The 20410-nt window shown below is 38.1% G+C and overlaps 1 protein-coding gene across 1 annotated transcript in view; it reads right to left on the bottom strand.

Moving 5' to 3' along the window:
• The window catches only part of LOC150106258 (beta-scruin-like), a 361294-nt gene that overhangs the window by 216395 nt on the left and 124489 nt on the right, over nt 1–20410 (bottom strand). The window contains exon 4 of the mRNA XM_090392967.1: nt 13801–13982. Within this exon, the coding sequence (XP_090249093.1) occupies nt 13801–13982 (182 nt within the window). The remainder of the gene's footprint in view (nt 1–13800; nt 13983–20410) is intronic.

The following is a 20410-nucleotide window of genomic DNA, read 5'->3' as shown; positions in this document are numbered from 1 at the left end:
ATACACCTGCAATTCCTGCCACCAGTCAACAAGACCCAAAAATTTGCCATTTTTTTAATTAACGTCTTAAAGTATCACATCTGGAAGGTATGGAAAAAATCCCAGGTACAGGACGCAAATTTAATGTACGCAGGAATAAGGAAAGGTTTCTTTTTTTACCTTCCTAAATTTCTTGCGCAAGAGAGACATCTACTAGGCGACTTTAAATTTGTGAACAAATACTGCAAACCACCGAAAATATGCTTTCTTATACAGGGACGCATCAAGCCCTGTATATTTCTTTAGTATCTCCAAAACTCCACCTAACTCTCCCTAGGAAAAGTAACAACCACTGTGTTCTTCCTCGCCACAAAGCTTTCGCTGGCACGGTTTCCTTTACTCCAAATAAAGGGGGTAGATCTGAGAACCCGGGCTGCGAAGGCTTACTGCGAGGCGGTGCTGCTCCTTGTGAGCGGCATCTCCCGGGCCAGTCTTCTACCCCATTCTAAGTCCCAGTGGTACCAGGTCTGTAAGTTCCTTATTTTTTTCCCTTTCAGTTCAACTGACCGGACCTTAAGTCCTTTAATTTTTATGGAATTTATAAATAAAAAAAAAAAAAAAATGTTCCAACTGAAAATTCTGTTTTCAAAACAGATCAATGGATCTCCTTCATAGATAACTGACGAAATTATTAAGGATAAATTTATAAGTGAACTTTAGTCAAAATTTTTATGGTTAAATTTTCTTTTCTTTTTTTTGAACAGATAAATTGAGAATATGTGTCACAGACCAATTAGCCATATAAGGCTAAACAGGTTGACTGAGGCCTCTTTCACCTCCTACTATCCTACTCTATCTTTCATTATTCTCCTCTCTTACTGTTTGCTGACCCTCAGCATGCTTTATTCTCCAAAGGCCTATGATGAGAGACATGAACTCCCATTCGACCTCAATAAAGGTCGAAACCGGTCTGGGTAGTGGCCCCTTGCCTTTAATACAAAACATCATACATCCCCTTCTTGGAGATGTGTTTTGGCATTAAGGGTAAATATTAAGATTAGTGATCAGAGCTTGCTCCACCTTTACCACGATTTGCTTGGTCTTGCACTACCTGTAGGATCAGCTAGTCTTGCATAAATTGCAGGTGCAAACTTGACATTTTGTCTGTTTGCTTACTTGGGAAAAATGGAGTAAAACCAGGTTTAAAATTGCTTGGTATCTTTAACATAACTATACCCAAGTTAAAAATACTTTCTGCTCCAAGCAATGTTCAGAGATTTGTGTGTATAGTTTCGGCAATTTCACGCACTTTGACTTGCTGTTCATCCAATACCATATCGTGTACTTGATCAATGATTTCTGGTGTTGTTACACTTTTTGGACGTCCTTCACGTGGATTATCTTCATGCTAGTATGGCCATGTTAAACTTGGCAGTTCATTTCTTAATTGTCAAAAACACAGGAGAAGAATGCTCACGAACTTTTATGAACTTTGATTGAATTTCTTTTGGTGTTAAACCTTCTTTTACCAAGAATTTTATAACTGCACAATACTCAGTTTTATCCATTTCAAGAGATACAGACAACACTTATGTCAGACAGGTCTATAAAACAAACTACTAGCTAGAATGACTTGCAATTTCACACAAGATGCTTATGACAGATGTACCGATGCTGAATAAAAAATCTTGCCGATAGTTTTGCCATCTATGGTCGAGGCAGAGAACTTTTCAGACCACCCTCATACCTCATGCTCACTCACTATCAAGGCATCCTTCACAATACTTTCTACACTCAAGCTTCTCATGATGTCCCCCTCATGAGATTTAAATATCCTGATAAAATGTTCCTTGAATACCTTAATTATATCCTCTGATAAAGTTACAAATTGACCATCACCACTGACATCATCAATTCACAGTAGTTCTTTCTTCTACTTGCCATATATTAAAAGAATTCAGCACTTTTCTTGACTTGATTTAAGAATTTATATTTAGAATGCACTCTTGCTGTCTTTACTAACCAAGTTAACTTCCTGGCCTACTCTTTGTACTCTTTATGAAGTCAATTATTACCCACAGTCCTTCTTCCAGATTTCATTCTTAATCTTTTCATTCATCCATTTTACTTCTACCTTATTCAGCCTTTTCTTTTTTGTAATACACTCAGACATTGCTGCAGTAAAATATCTCTTGATTAGTACACAAACATAATCTGTGTCGTTTCCATGTACTATAGCTCTAGTTGTCTCCTAAGTTTTTCATGATCACTAACCTCGAAGTTCTAAGTATATCTCTTCCTCACAGAAGTTCTCACAGACTGGCTGCAACCCAAGTCATCATGTCATGTCATGGTCAATCTTGCAAATTGAAGGAAGATTTCACACACCATTCAAACTCATATCCTTTGATGAGATATTCAGATCTAAGAAATTCAACTATATTTTGTATTCTGCAACACATTAAAAAAAAACAGTTGTCTGTTAAGAACTCCTTATTCCTTGATGCTGTCTCTTCATTTCAAACAATATAACCATATTTAAATTCACTCGCAATGATCATCCTTATCTTGCTCAATAAGCCAATTTGTCTATATATAGAGGGGATAATGCTGGGTATAGAAACATTGGCATTTTTATGCTTTATACAAATGCAAGGAGTATCCGGAATTAAGGAGAGGAATTGGTGGCACTATTAGCATCAGCCTGGCCAAAGATTATTGGGATCACTGAGCCATTGTTGATGGAAGATGATATAATAACAGAAATAGAAGTAGCAGTGTACAGCATTTTTTCGGCAGGATAGGAGGAGAAAACGTGCTGGATTACTGCTTATGATAATTGACTAATTATGTCCACTAAGAGTGGAGGCATCGGAAGGCAGTGACACTAATGGTTTTGAAGGCATATTGTACAAGGTAGAAGTGACCGATACAGATATTTAGTGAGGTGTTGCTAAAAACCAGGGAGCACAGAGGGTGGGGAACAGGAGATGTTTAGACAGTTGAGCTTCGCAAGTGCAAGAAGAATGATTGTTATGGGAGATTTTAACTACAGCAGTATAAGCTGGGAAGAGTAAAATGCATGTAGTAATAAGGGAATGGAATTTCTAGAATTCTTGAGGGACAAATGTATTAGGCAACATGTAATAAAGGGAACAAGAGGTTCAAGAGTTTGGATTTGATCATAGCATCAGAAGAGTTGATAATAACTGAGATGACATCTCTTCCACCAGTTGGAGAGAGTGACCATGTGGTTTTGACTTGGAAGATGAATAGACATGCAGGAGTATCAAAGAGACGGGAACATATGTGTAATTATAAGGCAGGTGATTATAATAGTCTCAGACGTCAACTTGGGGAGGTTTCATGGAGGGAGGAATTGGAACACAGGGATAATCATTAATGCTTGGGAAATTGTGAAGGAATATTTGTTAGCAGCAATAGTAAGCTGTATTCCACAAATGAAGAAGAGGATACAATTAGAAGTAAAGTGGATGACAAAACAATATTAAAAAGAAACTGCATGCAAAAAAGAGGCTATGGAAGAGATATAAGGAGACAGGAGAAGAGCAGATGCATAAAGAATATAATACACAGGCCAGGAGAGTGACTAGCATGGTAAGGAAGGCAAAAATGGAATATGAGAAGAGATTGGCTATAAGATTCAAAGAAAATCCTAGGGAATTTTTTAGCTATGTGTGGCCAGTAGGAGGAGAAATGATTGTGGAAGAATGACATTGCGGGATAAAAATGGCAATAGAGTGACTTATGCAGAGGACATAGTGGAATTGTTCAATGAACATTTTATTGGAGTCTTTCATCCTGGAACAGTAAATTTTAATACTAGAGGGATAGGACAAGTTCAAGGTTTAGAAGTGCAGGAGGTGAACGTGTTCCAAATACTGAGTACTCTGGATGTCAGTAAAGCTGTGGGACTGGATGGTATTTCACCACTGGTTTTGAGAGAATGTGCTAAGGAACTGACAGTTCCTTTGACCTGGCTTTTCAATGAAAGTTTGGCTACAGGAAAGGTGCCCAGGGAGTGGAAGGAGGATAAAATAGTGTCATTGCATAAGGACAGAATCTAATTATAGGCCAGTTTGTGTGTCATCAGTAGTTGTTAAGATCTTGGAGAAATTAGTGAGAGACCATATATAGCATTGGGCAGATGAGGATAATGTTATCTGTGAGAGTCAACATCGATTTGTGAAGGGAGTGCTGTTGTTTGAGTAATATATTAACCTTTTATAATAAAGTTACAAGATCAGTAGATGAAGGAAAGGCATATACTGCCATTTTCTAGACTTCAGAGAAGCCATTTTACAGGGTGCCACATGATAAGCTGATATTTAAGTTACATCACATAGGTTTGGATGTCAGGTTGGTCAACTGGATTCAGGATTGGCTGTCCGATAGGAATCAGAAAGTTGTGTATCGTGGGCAGTTTCAAGGAGGCATCGGGTACAAGTGGAGTCCCACAGGGCTCAGTACTGGACCTATTATTGTTTAACCTTTATATCAATGACATTGTCAGTGGATTACAGGGGATATTCAGTTGTTTGCAGAAGATATGAAGCTGGTCAGGGTTATTAGTAATAGTGCAGATGTGGTAGCCTGCAAGAGGATTTGAATATGCTAGATGGATGGGCAAATGAATGGGGGTCAGTTTAATGCAGAAATGTAAGGTCTTGAGGTTTGGGACACATTGCTGGGATTTTGCGTACTCTATTGGAGGAGCTATACCGGAAGTAGGAGAGACAAGAGATCTGGGGTTGATGATTGAGAGAAACCTGAAATTTAGGGGACATATTGCAAAGGTGGTGAAGGTAACACAGAGGACTGCTGCAATAATGAGAAGGACACTGACCTACAGAGATAAAAGAGATATCATTCTGTTGTATAAAATCCTGATCAGACCACACAAGACTATTATTCTCAGATTTGGTTTCCAGGATTTGAAGGGGGATAAATTAACTGTGGAAAGGGTACAGAGGCAGGTATCAAAGATGGTTTCAGGATTGTACATTGTTAGTTATGAGTATCGTCTGAGGGAATGTGGACTGCAGAGTTTGGTAGATAGAAGAAGGAGAGATGATATGATTGAGTCTTTTAAACTGTTGAGAGGTGGTTATAGGGTTGACACAGGGAGTTCCTTCACTTGGTTGAACAGCGGGAAGGAGTGATGACAAGCAGCTATCCCTGAAAATTACAAAAGGGAACTGTGAGCAAGAAGGTGAGGAGTAGTTTCTTTGCATGGAGGATAGTTGAACCATGGAATGCAATGCCTGATAGAGTGGTGAGAGAGAGAGAACAGTCAATGATTTTAAGTAGTAGTATGATAGACTTTGCGTTTCCTAGGAGGGACCTCCCACGATGAATCTTGATAGACTTTGTGTTTCCTAGGAAAGACCTCCCGTGATGAGTCTTTTGACCCCATGGTGGCCTGATTAATAATAATAATAATATTTCTTTATCTACACCCGCCACATTCCTTGACTTCTAGCAACATCAAACTAACATCATTTCAACTGGAGCCTTCCACCTTACTGCTTCAAAATCACTTCCGTTATTTCCTTTACTATCATCAGCAGTACTCTCCCTCCTTCTCGCTCTTCCTTTCACAAAGAAACATCATACCTTCCATTTCTATTGCCATGATATTATACTCATATTGATATTATACTCATCCACCTATGTTTCACTTATTTCAACTATTTTCATCAAATAAACTGAAATCAACATAACAATTTCACCTCCCTGATTTCTGATATAACTGGCATTTACAAATAATCACAGCAATTCATTTCTAAGTTTATAACGAGTCCTATTCATACCATTGCTTATCTGTGGCTTCTCTACACCTGCTCATTTCATCTCACTATCATATCTCTTGAACTTTTAAGTATATTTCTTCCTCACAGAAGTTCTCACAGACTGGCTGTAAGAATTGTATTTCTCATTTATCTTCCCACATTCAGCTACTTCCCGTGCATCCTACGCCATTCCACTCCTGTGCCGATCATTCTGATACATGGATGCCTACATTCTCATTACTGGTTTTGTGAATCCAATATTCCTCACCACTGTGATGCCTCCCCCATCTCATTTCCCTGTCCATTTGCATTCCTGTTCTCACATTCTCACCTTTCACACTTTTCTCTTCTCCTTTCACTAACATTTCATTCCACTCTCTCTCTTGCTCATTCTCATCAACTCTGATTTTGTCTGATCTCTTCTTCACATTAGTACACTTCATCATCTTCAGCTGATTTACATGGATTCCATTTGAATGCAATCCACCTCTTTTATACAATTCCAATGGCCCCACAGAATGCATTCAACACATCAACAAACTCCTTTCACCTCACACATATTTATTTGTGCACTATTCACAACTTTGCACACCACTGCATATCATCATTGTGATACCTAGGCAACACAGGGACTACTCTTCCTATTGCACTTTTGTCTTTCACTCTCCTTAATAATCTCATGATATTGATGATCACATTCTTCCTATGCCTAACCAAGTCATTCATTCCTGCAGCATCAATTACTTCTCATATCCAAACCATCTATCATTCTGCTATTTTCCTCCTGGAAAACAGACCTTGTACACCTTTTCATTTGCCACACCTTTAATAACAGACTCACCATTCAGCTCTCTCATGATTCATTTGCCTTCTTTTTCTCCATTATTTCTCATTTTAGTCTTTTGCATATATCCACCAAGTGTCTAATCTCATTTTGCATATGTGTCATCTCATTTCTCATCTTAATCATCTCATTTTTCAACTCTTGAATTCCATCAGTCATGCTCTATTTTGTTAAAGGTAATCACTTCCATTTTTGTTCCTTCACACAGGCTCTCTTCCATTTCCACAATCATTCTCGCTTTCAGCCTGTCAGTCATTCTCTTTTCTATTCCCATAATTATTCCCACCTTTACTCTCTGAGTCTGTCTTTACTCTCACAAAATTTACTAATAAAAACCTACTAACAATTTTGATAATTACTATGCACTGAATTTCAAATATCCACCAAGAATTTATAATAAATAAATTTTTGCTGAAATGCATACATTTTTTTACCAATATTAAATAAAATAAAATTTATTTTTTCTGAAGCAGTTCTTGTAGTGATCTTTCTCCAATGTGTGAATCACCAGAAAAATAGCCAGAATCTTAAAGAAATAAAATCTCTGCACAGCTTTTCAGCCCACCAAAAGCTTGCTATCTCCTTATCCAGTCTAAACACTAGAACACTAAAGATCAGCTCCCAACCTCTGTGTGTCTGTATATAAAGTACGCTATTCCTACAAGTTGGCCTACTATGGATAGACAGGAAGATCAGTGAACATCCACATGAAAGAATACAAAAAAAAACACATCTACAGTTATGACTATAGTCAATCGGACCTTGCACACCATGTTTCAGACATGGCTCATAGAATAAAATGAGAAAAAAGTCTATCACAGTAAATTTAGAACAGAAAGACTGTGTGTTTGGAATCTGCAGCTGCTCTAAGAAATCATCCTAATATGAATAAATATTACTGCATTAATCTTTCCAAAATATGGGAAACACTAATACTTTGAGATCCCAGTTTACATCCTAGGCTGCCTACAGGTGCTCATAGAGGGGGGGGGGGGGTTGCACGTAGTTGGGACTCTAGTGTTTCACCCATTTGTTTCATTTGGTTGTGTGTGTGTGTGTTACAAGTCTCATATTGTACTCCCTGTCATCTATATTAGAAGAATCAAATATTATTTTAATCCTTTCTCAGTGCAGTTTCACTTTATTAAGCCTCTAACATGAGTTTCTCAGATCACTTAAGTCCACGATAATGTTTTCCATATCCCCTTATCATGCTAAAGTCTTATGGCTAGCACTTCTATGAACCTTTATTCTCTAATCTGAAACTTTAACTTCGTTATTATTATTATTATTACCCAAGACCCCATGGAGTCAAAGACTCATCTGGGAGGTTCTTCTATTATACACACAGCTCATCGTACCGTGCTTTAAACACACTCAAATTCTCTGCAGACACCACACTTTCAGGCAAGGCATTCCAATCATTCACAACTTTGCATGAAAAAAAAAACCTGCTTCTTACTTCCCTACTCACACCCTTTTGTTTACAGTTTCCAGGGATGACCCGTGGTTCTCCACTGATCTCCCGCAATTTTCTGTAAAACCTCTCCAGCATTGATCCTATAACAATCTCTTACTAACTTGTAGGTTTCTATCATATCTCCACTCTTCCTCCTGTCCACCAAACTCTGCAAATTGCATGTTCTCAATCTTTCCTCATATTGGACATCAAAGGGGTTAGAAATTACTTTAGTCAGTCACCTCTGGACCCTTTACAACATCTCTTCGTTCTTCTGAAAACCAGGTGACCAAATCTGGGCACAACAGTCCATGTGTGGCCTAATCAAAACCTTATACAATGGAACAAGAATCTCTCTACTTCAACAAGTTGGTGTCCTCCGTGTTATTCCCAGAAGCCTTTGTGTTGTCTTCATAATTTTGGCTATGTGTTCCCTAAATGTCAAATCCTCATCACCTATTTTCACCCCAGATCTCTTATTTCCTCCACCTTTGACAATATATCCTCACCAAGCATAAATTCTGCATCCCATCTTTGTTTTCCAAATTTTAAAACCTTATGATAGTGCGCATTCTTTTGTGAATTGTGCTACATTTTTTTCTCAGTAACACAAGTGTTATTTAGTGGTTCTGCTATTGGAGTTTTGTTTTTACTGAGTTTCGTTGGGTTACTGAGAAGGCCAGGTCACAGTCAGCAGCATTGCGGTGGAAGAGAAGATAAGTTTTCGCAATCAAGTATAGTTTATTATAATGTAATATTTATATATATATATATATGTTTATATATATATATATATATGTTTATATTTAGCATTTATTTATTTATATATATATATCTGTGATACAGTGATCATATATTTTTTTTGTGATTAGATTAGTAGTTACGTACATGGCAGTAAGGAATGATGGCAGACGCACTAGCAATCATAAATGGCATGTCACCGAGTCCTCCGCCATTCAAGAACTCTATTATATGTAATATAATAAAGGACTTTGTGGCACACAGTGATTGCGGCATGAATGCTTCCCAGGAGTTGGATATCTGGCGGTGAGAGAAGGGGGAGTACGTATATGCGCAAAATGCAGACAATGGGAGGAAATTAATGAATTAGATATATCGATAACTGACCTATTTGCTTCAGGGATGGGAAATGAATGTCGGGAGACGAGTTGTGTGATAGGAGAGAATGAAGTGTGAATGAGAAAATAAGAGTCGGGAGTGTGGAAGGCTTGAATGACTATAAAGTTTATGGAGATGGTTTTGATTGGGTAAAAGAATGACAAGTAAGAGTGACTAATTTGCAGGAAGGGATAGTGAGCTGAAAGAGGAGGTGGAATACCTTGTGAACGAGATGAGAAGCATGAAAGATGAGATTAGGAGAATGGAAGACATGTATGCAAGGTGAATCAGAGTAGTAGTGAGAGAAAGTTTTGAGAATGATAGAAGAGGAGAGCATAGAAACAGTAGAAGACAGGGAATGAGAGAGAGGTATGGGGATAACAGAAGAGGAGAGAATGGGAACAGTAGAAGAGAGGGAATGAGAGAGGTATGGGAATGATAGAAGAGGAGAGAATGAGAACAGTAGAAAAGAGGGAATGAGAGAATTATGTGAACGACAGAAGAGGAGAGAATAGGATAAATGGAAGAAAGGGAATAAGAGAGAGATATGGGAATAATAGAAGATGAGAGAATGAGAACAGTAGAAGAGAGGGAATGAGTGAGCATTATGGGAATGAAAGAAGAGAAGAGAATAGGATTAATAAGATAAGTAGAAGAGAGGGAATGAAAGAGAGTTATGGGAATGATAGAAGAGGAGAGAATGGAAACAGTAGGAGAGAGGAAATGGTAAGAGGTGTAATGTACGGTGATTCAATGATCCATGGTGTGCAAGATAGGATGCGTGAGGAGTGTTTGCCTGGAGGAATAATAGATAGCAATAGCAATTAAGACGGGTGAAAGGGTGGATGAGATGATTCTGATGGTAGGAACAATTGACTAATGAGGTAATGTAAATTGGGCAGCGAGAAATATGAGTTTCATGCTTGAGGTAGTATGAAAGAAGACGTAGAGATGAAAGATAGTGTGTGTGTTGCCTAGGTATGATTGTGATGAGTTCAGCAGAAGAGCAGTCATATTGAATAACATAACAGATAGAATGTGTCAGAAGAGAGGATTGGAATATGTGGATGCTTGGGCAGCATTTGAGGACAGAGAGGAATGTTATGCGAGAAACCACCTGCATTTGAATGAGGAAGGACATAGGCATCTGGGAAGATTGCTGTTCTGAACGAGTGTGTCAATGCACAGAAATTAGAATGCCCAAGGTGGATGGTAATAGGGGTGGCCTCTTGTGGGAAAGGGTAACTGAGAGAAGAGGGACAACATCAGGTAGTGCTGAGCCCAGTGGAGTCTAGAAGGGGTAATGCTGGGTAGAGAAATAGTGGCATTATTATGCTTTATACTAATTCCAGGAGTATCCGGAATAAAGGAGAGGAATTGGTGGAGCTGATAGCATCAGCATGGCCAAAAATTATCGGGATCACTGAGATGTGGTTCACAGAAGAGGATATAATAACAGGAAAAGAAGTAGCAGGTTACAGCATTTTTCGGCAGGATAGAAAGGGAAAGTGTGGTGGTGGAGTACTGCTAATGATAAGTGACAACTTAAGTCCTCTAAGAGTGGATGCTTTGGAAGGCAGTGACATAATGATTTTGAAAGCATATGGTGTGAGGTAGAGATAGGAAATACAGGATATTTAGTGAGGTGTTGCTACAAACCAAGGAGTACAGAGGGTGGGGACCAGGAGATGTTTAGACAGTTGAGCTTGGCAAGTGCAAGAAGAATGATTGTTATGGAAGAGTTTAACTCCAGCAGTATAAATTGGGGAGAGGAAGATGCATGTAGCAATAAGGAAATGGAATTTCTAGAATTCTTGAGGGAGAAATATCTTAGACAACATGTATTAGAGGGAACAAGAGGTTCAGAGTTTTGGATTTGGTGATAGCATCAGAAGAGCTGATAATAAGTGTGATGACATCTCTTCCACCAGTTGGAGAGAGTGACCATGTGGGTTTGACTTGGAAGTTGAATAGACATGCAGGAGTATCAAAGAGACAGGAATATATGTGGTATTATAAGGCAAATGATTACAAGTCTTAGACATAAACTTGGGAAAGTTTCATGGAGAGAGGAATTGGAAGGTCGGGATATCATTAGTGCTTGGGAAATTGTAAAGGAATATTTGTTAGCAGCAATAGTAAGCTGTATTCCACAAGTGAAGAAGAGGACACAATTTGGAGTAAAGTGAATGACAAAACAATATTAAACAGGAGCTGCATGTGAAAAAGAGGATATGGAAGCGATATAAGGAGACAGGTGATGATCAAATGCATGAAGCTTTTAAGACACAGACCAGGAGAGTGACTAGTATGGTAAGGAAGGCAAAACTGGAATATGAGAAGAGATTATTCCTAAGATCCAAAGAAAATTCTAGGGAATTTTTTAGCTATGTGTGGCCAGTAGGAGGAGAAATGATTGTGGAAGAATGACATTGCGGGATAAAAATGGCAATAGAGTGACTTATGCAGAGGACATAGTGGAATTGTTCAATGAACATTTTATTGGAGTCTTTCATCCTGGAACAGTAAATTTTAATACTAGAAGGATAGGACAGGTTTGCGGTTTAGAGATACAGGAGGTGAACATGTTCCAAATACTGAGTACTCTGGATGTCAGTAAAGCTGTGGGACTGGATGGTATTTCATCACGGGTTTCGAGAGAATCTGCTAAGGAACTGACAGCTCCTTTGACCTGGCTTTTCAATGAAAGTCTGGGTACAGGAAAGGTGCCCAGGGAATGTAAGGAAGGTAAGATAGTGCCATTGCATAATGGCAGTAGCTGACTGGACGTGTCTAATTATAGGCCAGTTTGTGTGTCATTTGTAGTTGTTAAGCTCTTGGAGAAATTAGTTAGGGACCATATACAACATTGTGCAGGTGATGGTAATGTTATCTGTGAGAGTCAACATGGATTTTTGAGGGGACGCTCTTGTTATAGTAATATGCTAGCCTTTTATAATAAAGTTACAAATGCAGAAGATGAGGGATAGGCATATACTGCCATTTTCTTGGATTTAGCAAAGGCATTTGACAGGGTGCCACATTATAAGCTGATATTTAAGTTGCAGCACATGAGTTTGGATGTCAGGTTGGTCAACTGGATTCAGGATTGGCCCACCGATATGAATCACAGAGTTGTATATGGTGGGGAAGTTTTAAGGAAGCAGAGGGTTAGAAGTGGGATCTCACAGGGCTCAGTAATGGGACCTATATTGTTTAACCTTTATATCAACGACATTGTCAGTGGATTGCAGGGGGGGATGTTCAGTTGTTTGCAGATAATGCAAAGCTGGGAAATGTTATTAGTAATAGTGGAGATGTGGTAGTCATGCAAGAGGATTTGAATAAGCTAGACAGATGGGCAAATGAATGGGGGTCCCGGTTTAATGCAGCAAAATGTAAGGTCTTGAGGTTTGGAACACATCGATGGGATGCTTCGTGCTTTATTGGAGGAGATATACTGGAGGAAACAAGAGATCTGGGGTTGATGATTGATAGACACCTGAAATTCAAGGAACATATTGCAAAGGTGATGAAGGTAACACTAAAGATTGCTGCAATAATGAGAAGAACGCTGATCTGCAGAGATAAAAGTTATCATTCCATTGTATAAGACCCTGATCAGACCACACTTAGACTATTGTTCTCAGATTTGCTCCCCAGGATTTGAATGGGATAAATTAACTGTTGAAAGGGTATAGAGGCGGATAACAAACACAGTTTCAGGACTGTACAATGTTAGTAATGAGGATTGACTGAGGGAATGTGGACTGCAGAGTTTGGTGGATAGAAGGAGAGGTGATATGATTGAGACTTTTAAACTGTTGAGAGGTGTTTATAGGGTTGACACTGGGGAGTTCTTTTGCTTGGTTGAACAGAGGGAAGGAATGATGACAAGGGGCCATCCCTGGAATTTACAAAAGGAAACTGTGAGCAAGAGGGTGAGGAGTGGTTTCTTTGCGTGGAAGGTGGTTGAACCATGGAATGCATTGCCTGATAGAGTGGTGAGAGTGAGAACGGGCAATAAGTTTAAGGAATGGTATGATACACTTTGTGTTTTCTAGAAAGGGACCTCCCGCGATGAGTCTTAGACTTGTGTTTCCAAGAAGGACCTCTCGTGAAGAGCCTTTTGACTCCTTGGAGGCCTAAATAATAATAATAATAATAATTACATTTTGCAACATTGAACTCACATCCCAATTCCCATGCCCAATCACTCAATTTATTCAAGTGTTCTTGTAAGGCCACAACATCTTCTCTACTCTTCATGATTTGAGATAATGTAGAAGGAAACTAATGCAAAAACTGTAGATTTTAAAAGTGTTTTTAACAGAGGTTATTTACCTATTATCACATTTATTCAGCGCCCCCCCCTTTTTTATTTGAATAAGTACTTTGTTAAATACCCTGCAAATATGTCAATGCTGATGATAAATTTGATTATATTTGATTAAATTTGATAAATTTGATTATATTATATTTGAGTTTAGTACTCAAAGAAATAATTCAGAATTAGGAGATACAAAGAAATTAAAAATAAAAATGACAGGTATTTAATATGGTAATACTGATATTAGATTTCATACCCATTTGTTTTCATTTCTAGCTATATAATCTATTGGAAGCCCAATAGCTGCAGAGCCAGCAAGTGGACGAGGAAGGGCTGCTCCATCTCGCAAACTGTCACGTTCATGATCGAAAACATCATTTTCTGTAAGAGCTTCTTTAGAGGCACTTGTAATTCCACCCAAAATATAAACTCGTCTACCTAGAAACAGTTTTATTGAAAATATCAGTTTACTCTTAACAGATAAATATCTTTTGAATTTATCTAAGAAGCAATTGTTTAAGATTAAATTCCATATGAAATGTAATAAATTTAATATAATACTTAAATATATAATTATTCTTCAATTACCAACAACTATGACTTTTATGAAAGAAATGTAGGCACTTAATAAGAGAAATACAAATTACTTTTATTTAAGGTTACGTATTATTCATGTCCTCAATTAGAAGAACAAGCCTATTTCATGACATCACAAGATTTATAACATTATTTTTATTATTATTATTACCCTAAAACCCCATAGAGTCAAAGTCTCATCTAGGATGTTCTTTTTCATACACACACAGCTCATCATATTGGATTTCAAACACACACAAATTTTTTGTAGACACCATACTCTCAGGCAAGGCATTGTAATCATTCACAACTGCATGCATAAAAACTCTCTCACTCCTTTGTTCACAGCCTCCTTATACAGCTTCCAGGGATGACCTCTTGTTTTACCCTGATCTCCCACAGTTTTCTATAAAACGATGGGAAATCACTGACAACAACACTTTGTTTCATTGCTTATTGAAGTTCCTAAGTTATCTTAACAGGAGGCATCTTGCTTGGAGAATTGCATATGGCCACCCTCCAGTCAATACTATCAAATGGAGATCCAATCTGTGACATCTGTTACCGATTGGAAACAGTAGATCATGCATTCTACAGCTGTCGTCTTGTCCTGTGTATTTAGAACAGATTATGTAATGTGTTGGGCATTCCATTACTTACAACGGAACAGGTTATTTTTTTGCAGTACCCACTACTTGTGAGCAATGGGAAGAGAATTTTGAGTTTTATAATTAATGAATTAAAATACCATTTATGGAAGATTAGAAAGAAACATGGATTTGAAAACCATCAATATGAGATACAAATGCTTTATAATATTGTATTGTAGAAATTTTATTGTTCAGTCAAATGATTTTTGTATTTAGAAAGATGCATTTTAGGAGAAAGAAGAATTCATCAGGGGGAGATAAAATTCTGTCTATTTTTACTATGAGAAGTTTTTTAAACAGTTCCATTCGCTTAGTTGAATGTGGTCTTAGGGTCAATTGCAAGGATGACTGGAGAGCAATCCCAGGCAGAGAAGGCCAACTCAAAGCAGTTGACTCAGATAAGGCTAACCACCTGAGAATCTTGTCATCTTTCATTTAAGTTTCAATTGGTGTTTTGGTTGTTCATCTACATCAGACTGGTGAAAAAAAAAAAAAAACTGATAGCTTTGGCTATATGATGATATAAAAAGAGCTGAAGCCTTTTCTCTATTTCTCATATTATCTATCTGGCTTTTATTTCTCCTAATACTATCAGGCTGTCTTGCATGCATATACTAACTGCTATAAGCCTATGATGAGCACAACTTTATTTTTTTCACCTCAATAAAGGTTGAAACCAGTCTGGGTAGTGGTCCTTCTCATATTGCATAGTATTATACATGTCCATAAGGATAAGTACATTGCACCGTGGGACTAATGCAATTAATGTGAAGTTATTAGCTTCTATATGCAAATTGCTCGTAATGTTACTTCACGCAAATTTTTAATTGCTTACACATGAATAAAGGATTAAGCCAAGAGTATAATAATAATAATTATTATTATTCAGGCCTCCGTGGAGTAAAGAGACTCATCACAGGAGATCCTTCCCAGGAAACACAAAGTCTATCATACCACTCCTTGAACTCATTAACCATTCTTGCTCTCACCACTCTATCAGGCAATGCATTCCTCCACACTCAACACAAAAAAAAACACTCCTGAGCCTCTTGCTCACAGCTTCCTTTTGTACTTTCCAGGGATGGCCCCTTTTCATCGCTCCCAAGTGAAAAAACTCCCCAGTTTCCACCCTGTAACGGCTTCTCAACAGATTAAAAGTCTCGACCATATCACCTCTCCTTCTTCTGTTCACCAAACTCTGCAGTCCACATTCCCTCAGCTGATCCTCATAATTTATTGTACAGTCCTGAAACCATCTTTGTTATCCACCTCTGCACCCTCTCCAAAGTTAATTTATCTCCTTCAAATCCTGGGGACCAAGTTTGACAACTATAATCTAAGTGTGGTCTGATCAGGGTCTTATACAATGAAATGATAACTCTTTGGGTTAGCATCGTTCTCAGTATTGCAGCAATCCTCTGGGTTACCTTCACCACCTTTGCAACATGCTCCTTGAATCTCAGTTTTCTATCGATCCCAGATCTCTAGTCTCCAGTACTGCTCCTACAATCGAGTATGCAGCCTCCCATCAATGCATCCCAAACTTCAAGACTTTATATTTTGCTGCATTAAACCCACACTCCCATTCATTTTCCCATCGGTATAGTTTATTCAAATACCCTTACTGGGATGCCACATCTGTACGATTACTAATAATAACCTTCCCAGCTTCACATCATCTGCAAACAACTGAATATCCCCTTGCAATCCATTGGCAATGTTATTAATATAAAGGTTAAACAATACAGCTCCCAGTACAGAGCCCTGTGGAACCCCACTTCTAACCTTCTGCTTCCTTGATATTGACCCACCATACACAACTCTCTTATACTTATCAGACAGCCAATCCTGAAGCCAGTTGACTAACCCGACATCTAAACCCATGTGCTGAAACTTCAATATCAGCTTATAATGTGGCATGTACTTTTACAAAATCCAAAAAAAAAATGGCATCTCCACCACTCCTCAGTTGAGTGGTGGAGATGGAGTTGTAAAGTAGATTCCCTCCCTTGATGAGTCCTTGGACTCCCTGGAGGTGTTATGTAATAGTAATAATAATATTACTGAAGTAAGAGCAACCCTTAACAAATCTATGTTGTTTCTCACAGATAACATTACCCCCCTCACAGCCAAACGCTGTATACAGTCCCTCATTAATTTCTCCAAGACCTTAACAACTACTGATGACACACAAACTGGCCTATAATTAGATACTTCCAGTCTGCTACCATCCTTATGCAATGGCACTCTCCTACCTTCCTTCCATTCCTTCGGTACCTTTCCTGTAGCCAGACTTTCATTGAAAAGTCAGGTCAAAGGAGTCAGTTCTTTAGCACATTCCCTCAAAACCCATGGTGAAATACCATCCAGTCCCACTACTTTACTGGCATGCAGAGCACTCAGTATTTGGAACACACTCTCCTCTTGCACCTATAAACCTCGAACGTGCCCTATCCCTCTAGTATTAAAACTTTCTTCTCCAGGATGAAATACTCCAATAAAGTGCTCATTGAACACCTCCACCATGTCCTCTGCATCAGTCATTCTACTCCCATTTTTATCCTACAATGTCATTCTTCCACAATCATTTCTCCTCCTACTGGCCACATAGCTAAAAAATTCCCTAGGATTTTCTTTGGATCTTAATGCCAATCTCGTCTCATATTCCAATTTTGTCTTCCTCACCATACTAGTCACTCTCCTGGTCAGACTCTTATATTCTTCATGCATCTGCTCTCCACCCCTCTCCTTATATCTCTTCCATAATCTCTTTTTCACCTTCAGTTCCTGATTGATATTATTTGTCATCCACTTTACACCAAATTGTGCCCACTTCTTCACTCGTGGAATACAGCTTACTATTGCTGCTAACAAATATTCCTTCACAATTTCCCAAGCACTAATGATATCTCACCCTTCCAATTCCTCCATCCATGGAACTATCACAAGTTGATATCTAAGACTACTATGATCAACTGCCCTATAATTCCACATATGTTCCCTTTTATTTCATACCCTTTCATGTCTATTCATCTTCCAAGTCAAAACCACATGGTCACTCTCCCTCCAACTGGGAGAGAGATGTCATCTCAGAAATTATCAGCTCTTCTGATGCTATGACCAAATTCAAAAGTCTTGAACCTCTTGTTCCCTCTATTACATGTTGTCTAAGACAGTTGTCCTCCAAGAATTCTAGAAATTCCATTCCCTTATTACTACATGCATTTTCCTCTTCCCAGCTTATACAGCTGTAGTTAAAATCTCCCATAACAATCATTCTTCTTGCATTTGCCAAGCTCAACTGCCTAAACATCTCCTGCTCCCCATCCTCTGTGTCCCTTGGCTAGTAACAACACTCCACTAATATCCTGTCTTGCCCGCCTCTACCTCACACCATATGCTTTCAAAACCATTAGTGTCACAGTCTTCCAAAGCCCTACTCAGAGGACATAAGTTATCACTTATCCTCAGCAGTATTCCACCAGCACATTTTCTCCTCCTATCCTACTGAAAAATGCTGTACCCTGCTACTTCTATTTTTGTTATTATATCATCTTCTGTCAACCAGTGATCCCAATAATCTTTGGCCAGGCTGATGCTATCAGTGCCACCAATTCATCTCCTTTATTCCAGATACTCCTGGCATTAGTATAAAGCATAAAAATGTCACTTCTTCTATACTTATCATTATCCCCTCCAGACTCCACTGTCCTCAGTGTTATCTGATGTCGTCCCCCTTCCCCCAAGCGAACACAATTTCTTGGCATGTTTAATTTTCATTTAATTCAGACCAGATAGAACACATAATAATAGTTAATGGAACTATTATTATGTGTTCATTTATTATTATTAATTAATATTATTAATTAAGCAGAAATAAATGTAATAACATCTCCAAAAATTAATTTATTATTATTATTATTATTATTAACATATGACCTCCATCATGGAGGCATGCACTATCACACACACAAAACTCATCCAACCATGCCTTAAAATGATCTAATGTGTCTATTTATATGACACTCGATCAATGCATTCCACTCACAACCACCCTCCATGCAAATAACATACTCTTCACTCCTTTACACACACCCTACTTATACAATATGGCTACTTGTTCTACCCCCCCCCCCCCCCGCACACACACAGCATTCGTTGTTTTCTTCCATGTTAACCTGGCAACAATCCCTGACCAACTCATACATCTTAATCACATCCTCTCCTCCTCCTATTCTCAAGGCACTGCAAATTACATTCTTTCAATCTGTATTCATACTCCATATTCCAAAGACCACTTACTACCTATATGAATCTTCTCTGGACCCTTTCTAACATATCCTTGTCACCATGAAAACCATATGACCAAATCTGTGCACAACAATCCATATGAAGCCTGATCAAGCACCAATGCAATTGAATCATAACCTGCTTATTTCTGCATGTGTAGATCTCTGCATCATTGCCATTAGGTGATGTGACCTGTGAATTTGAGATCCTCATCCACCACTACTATCAGATCTCCCATCTTCTCTACCTCCTTCAAAGTTTCCCTATTAAGTGTATATTTCATATCCCATCATTACTTACCAAATTTCAAAACCTTACACACTGCAATACTGAACTGGCAGTTCTGCTTACCTGTACTTCATACAATCTAATCAATTCCTCCTGTAATTGATTAGATTGTATGAAGATCTGCTTGGCTCTTCGTTGTTCTACTAAATTTTGCATCATCTGCAAATATGTGCATATTACCAATTAAACTCATCCCAATATCATTAATAAACAAGTTGAACAACAATGGCCCCAATACAGGCACTTGCAACACTTTATTTTGTCATATACAACTTCTGATAACTATCTGACAGCTAGTCACTGATCCAACTCAATAATCTTTTATCCAATTCTATCTGTTTCAATTTCTTAATATTTTCTAATGTGGCAGTCTAGAAAAAGTTTTTTGCCAAAATCTAAGTACACCACTCTCTTATGAATCTCTCTTATTCAATACATTTGTCACCTTGTTATAGTATATAAGTAAGTTGGTAAAATATGATATCCTTTTAACAAACCCATGCTGACAATCACAGAGAATACTGCTGTTATCAATCCATTTCTGTATCCTTGTTCTCATTAATCTCTCCAATACTTTAATCACAACTTCCAATATATAGACTGGCCTATAATTTGTAGAGACAGCCTTATTACCATTCTAATGTAGCAGAATAAATTTACCTTCTTTCTGCTCTCTTGGAACCTGTGCTGTTTTAAGACTCTAATTAAACAGGCAAGTAAACGCTACTGCAAATTCCACAGAACTTTCCCTTAAGACATGTGGTGATAGGATATCAAATCCTATCACCTTATTAACATGAAGAATATTTATTTTCTCATATACTTTATGCTCACTCACAATTAAGCTATCCTCCCCTATGTCCTCTTCACTTGAATTTCTCATAATTTTACCATGATGAGGATCAAATATCTTTTAAATTGTTCACTGAATACCTCAACTATGTCTTCTACAGCAGTTACTATAATACCATTTTCGTCCATTATCATCAGCATCTTACCATAACCATTCTTTCTTTTACTTGCCACATATCTGAAAACTCTCTAGGATTTTTATTGGCCTGA

The sequence above is a fragment of the Typopeltis vanoorti genome, chromosome 5 (assembly GCF_054136105.1).
Source record: "Typopeltis vanoorti isolate ZY-2024b chromosome 5, IOZ_Tvanoo_1.0, whole genome shotgun sequence".
NCBI lineage: Eukaryota > Metazoa > Arthropoda > Arachnida > Uropygi > Thelyphonidae > Typopeltis > Typopeltis vanoorti.
Note: the sequence above shows the minus strand (reverse complement) of the source record. Positions and strands in the feature narration are given on the sequence as shown.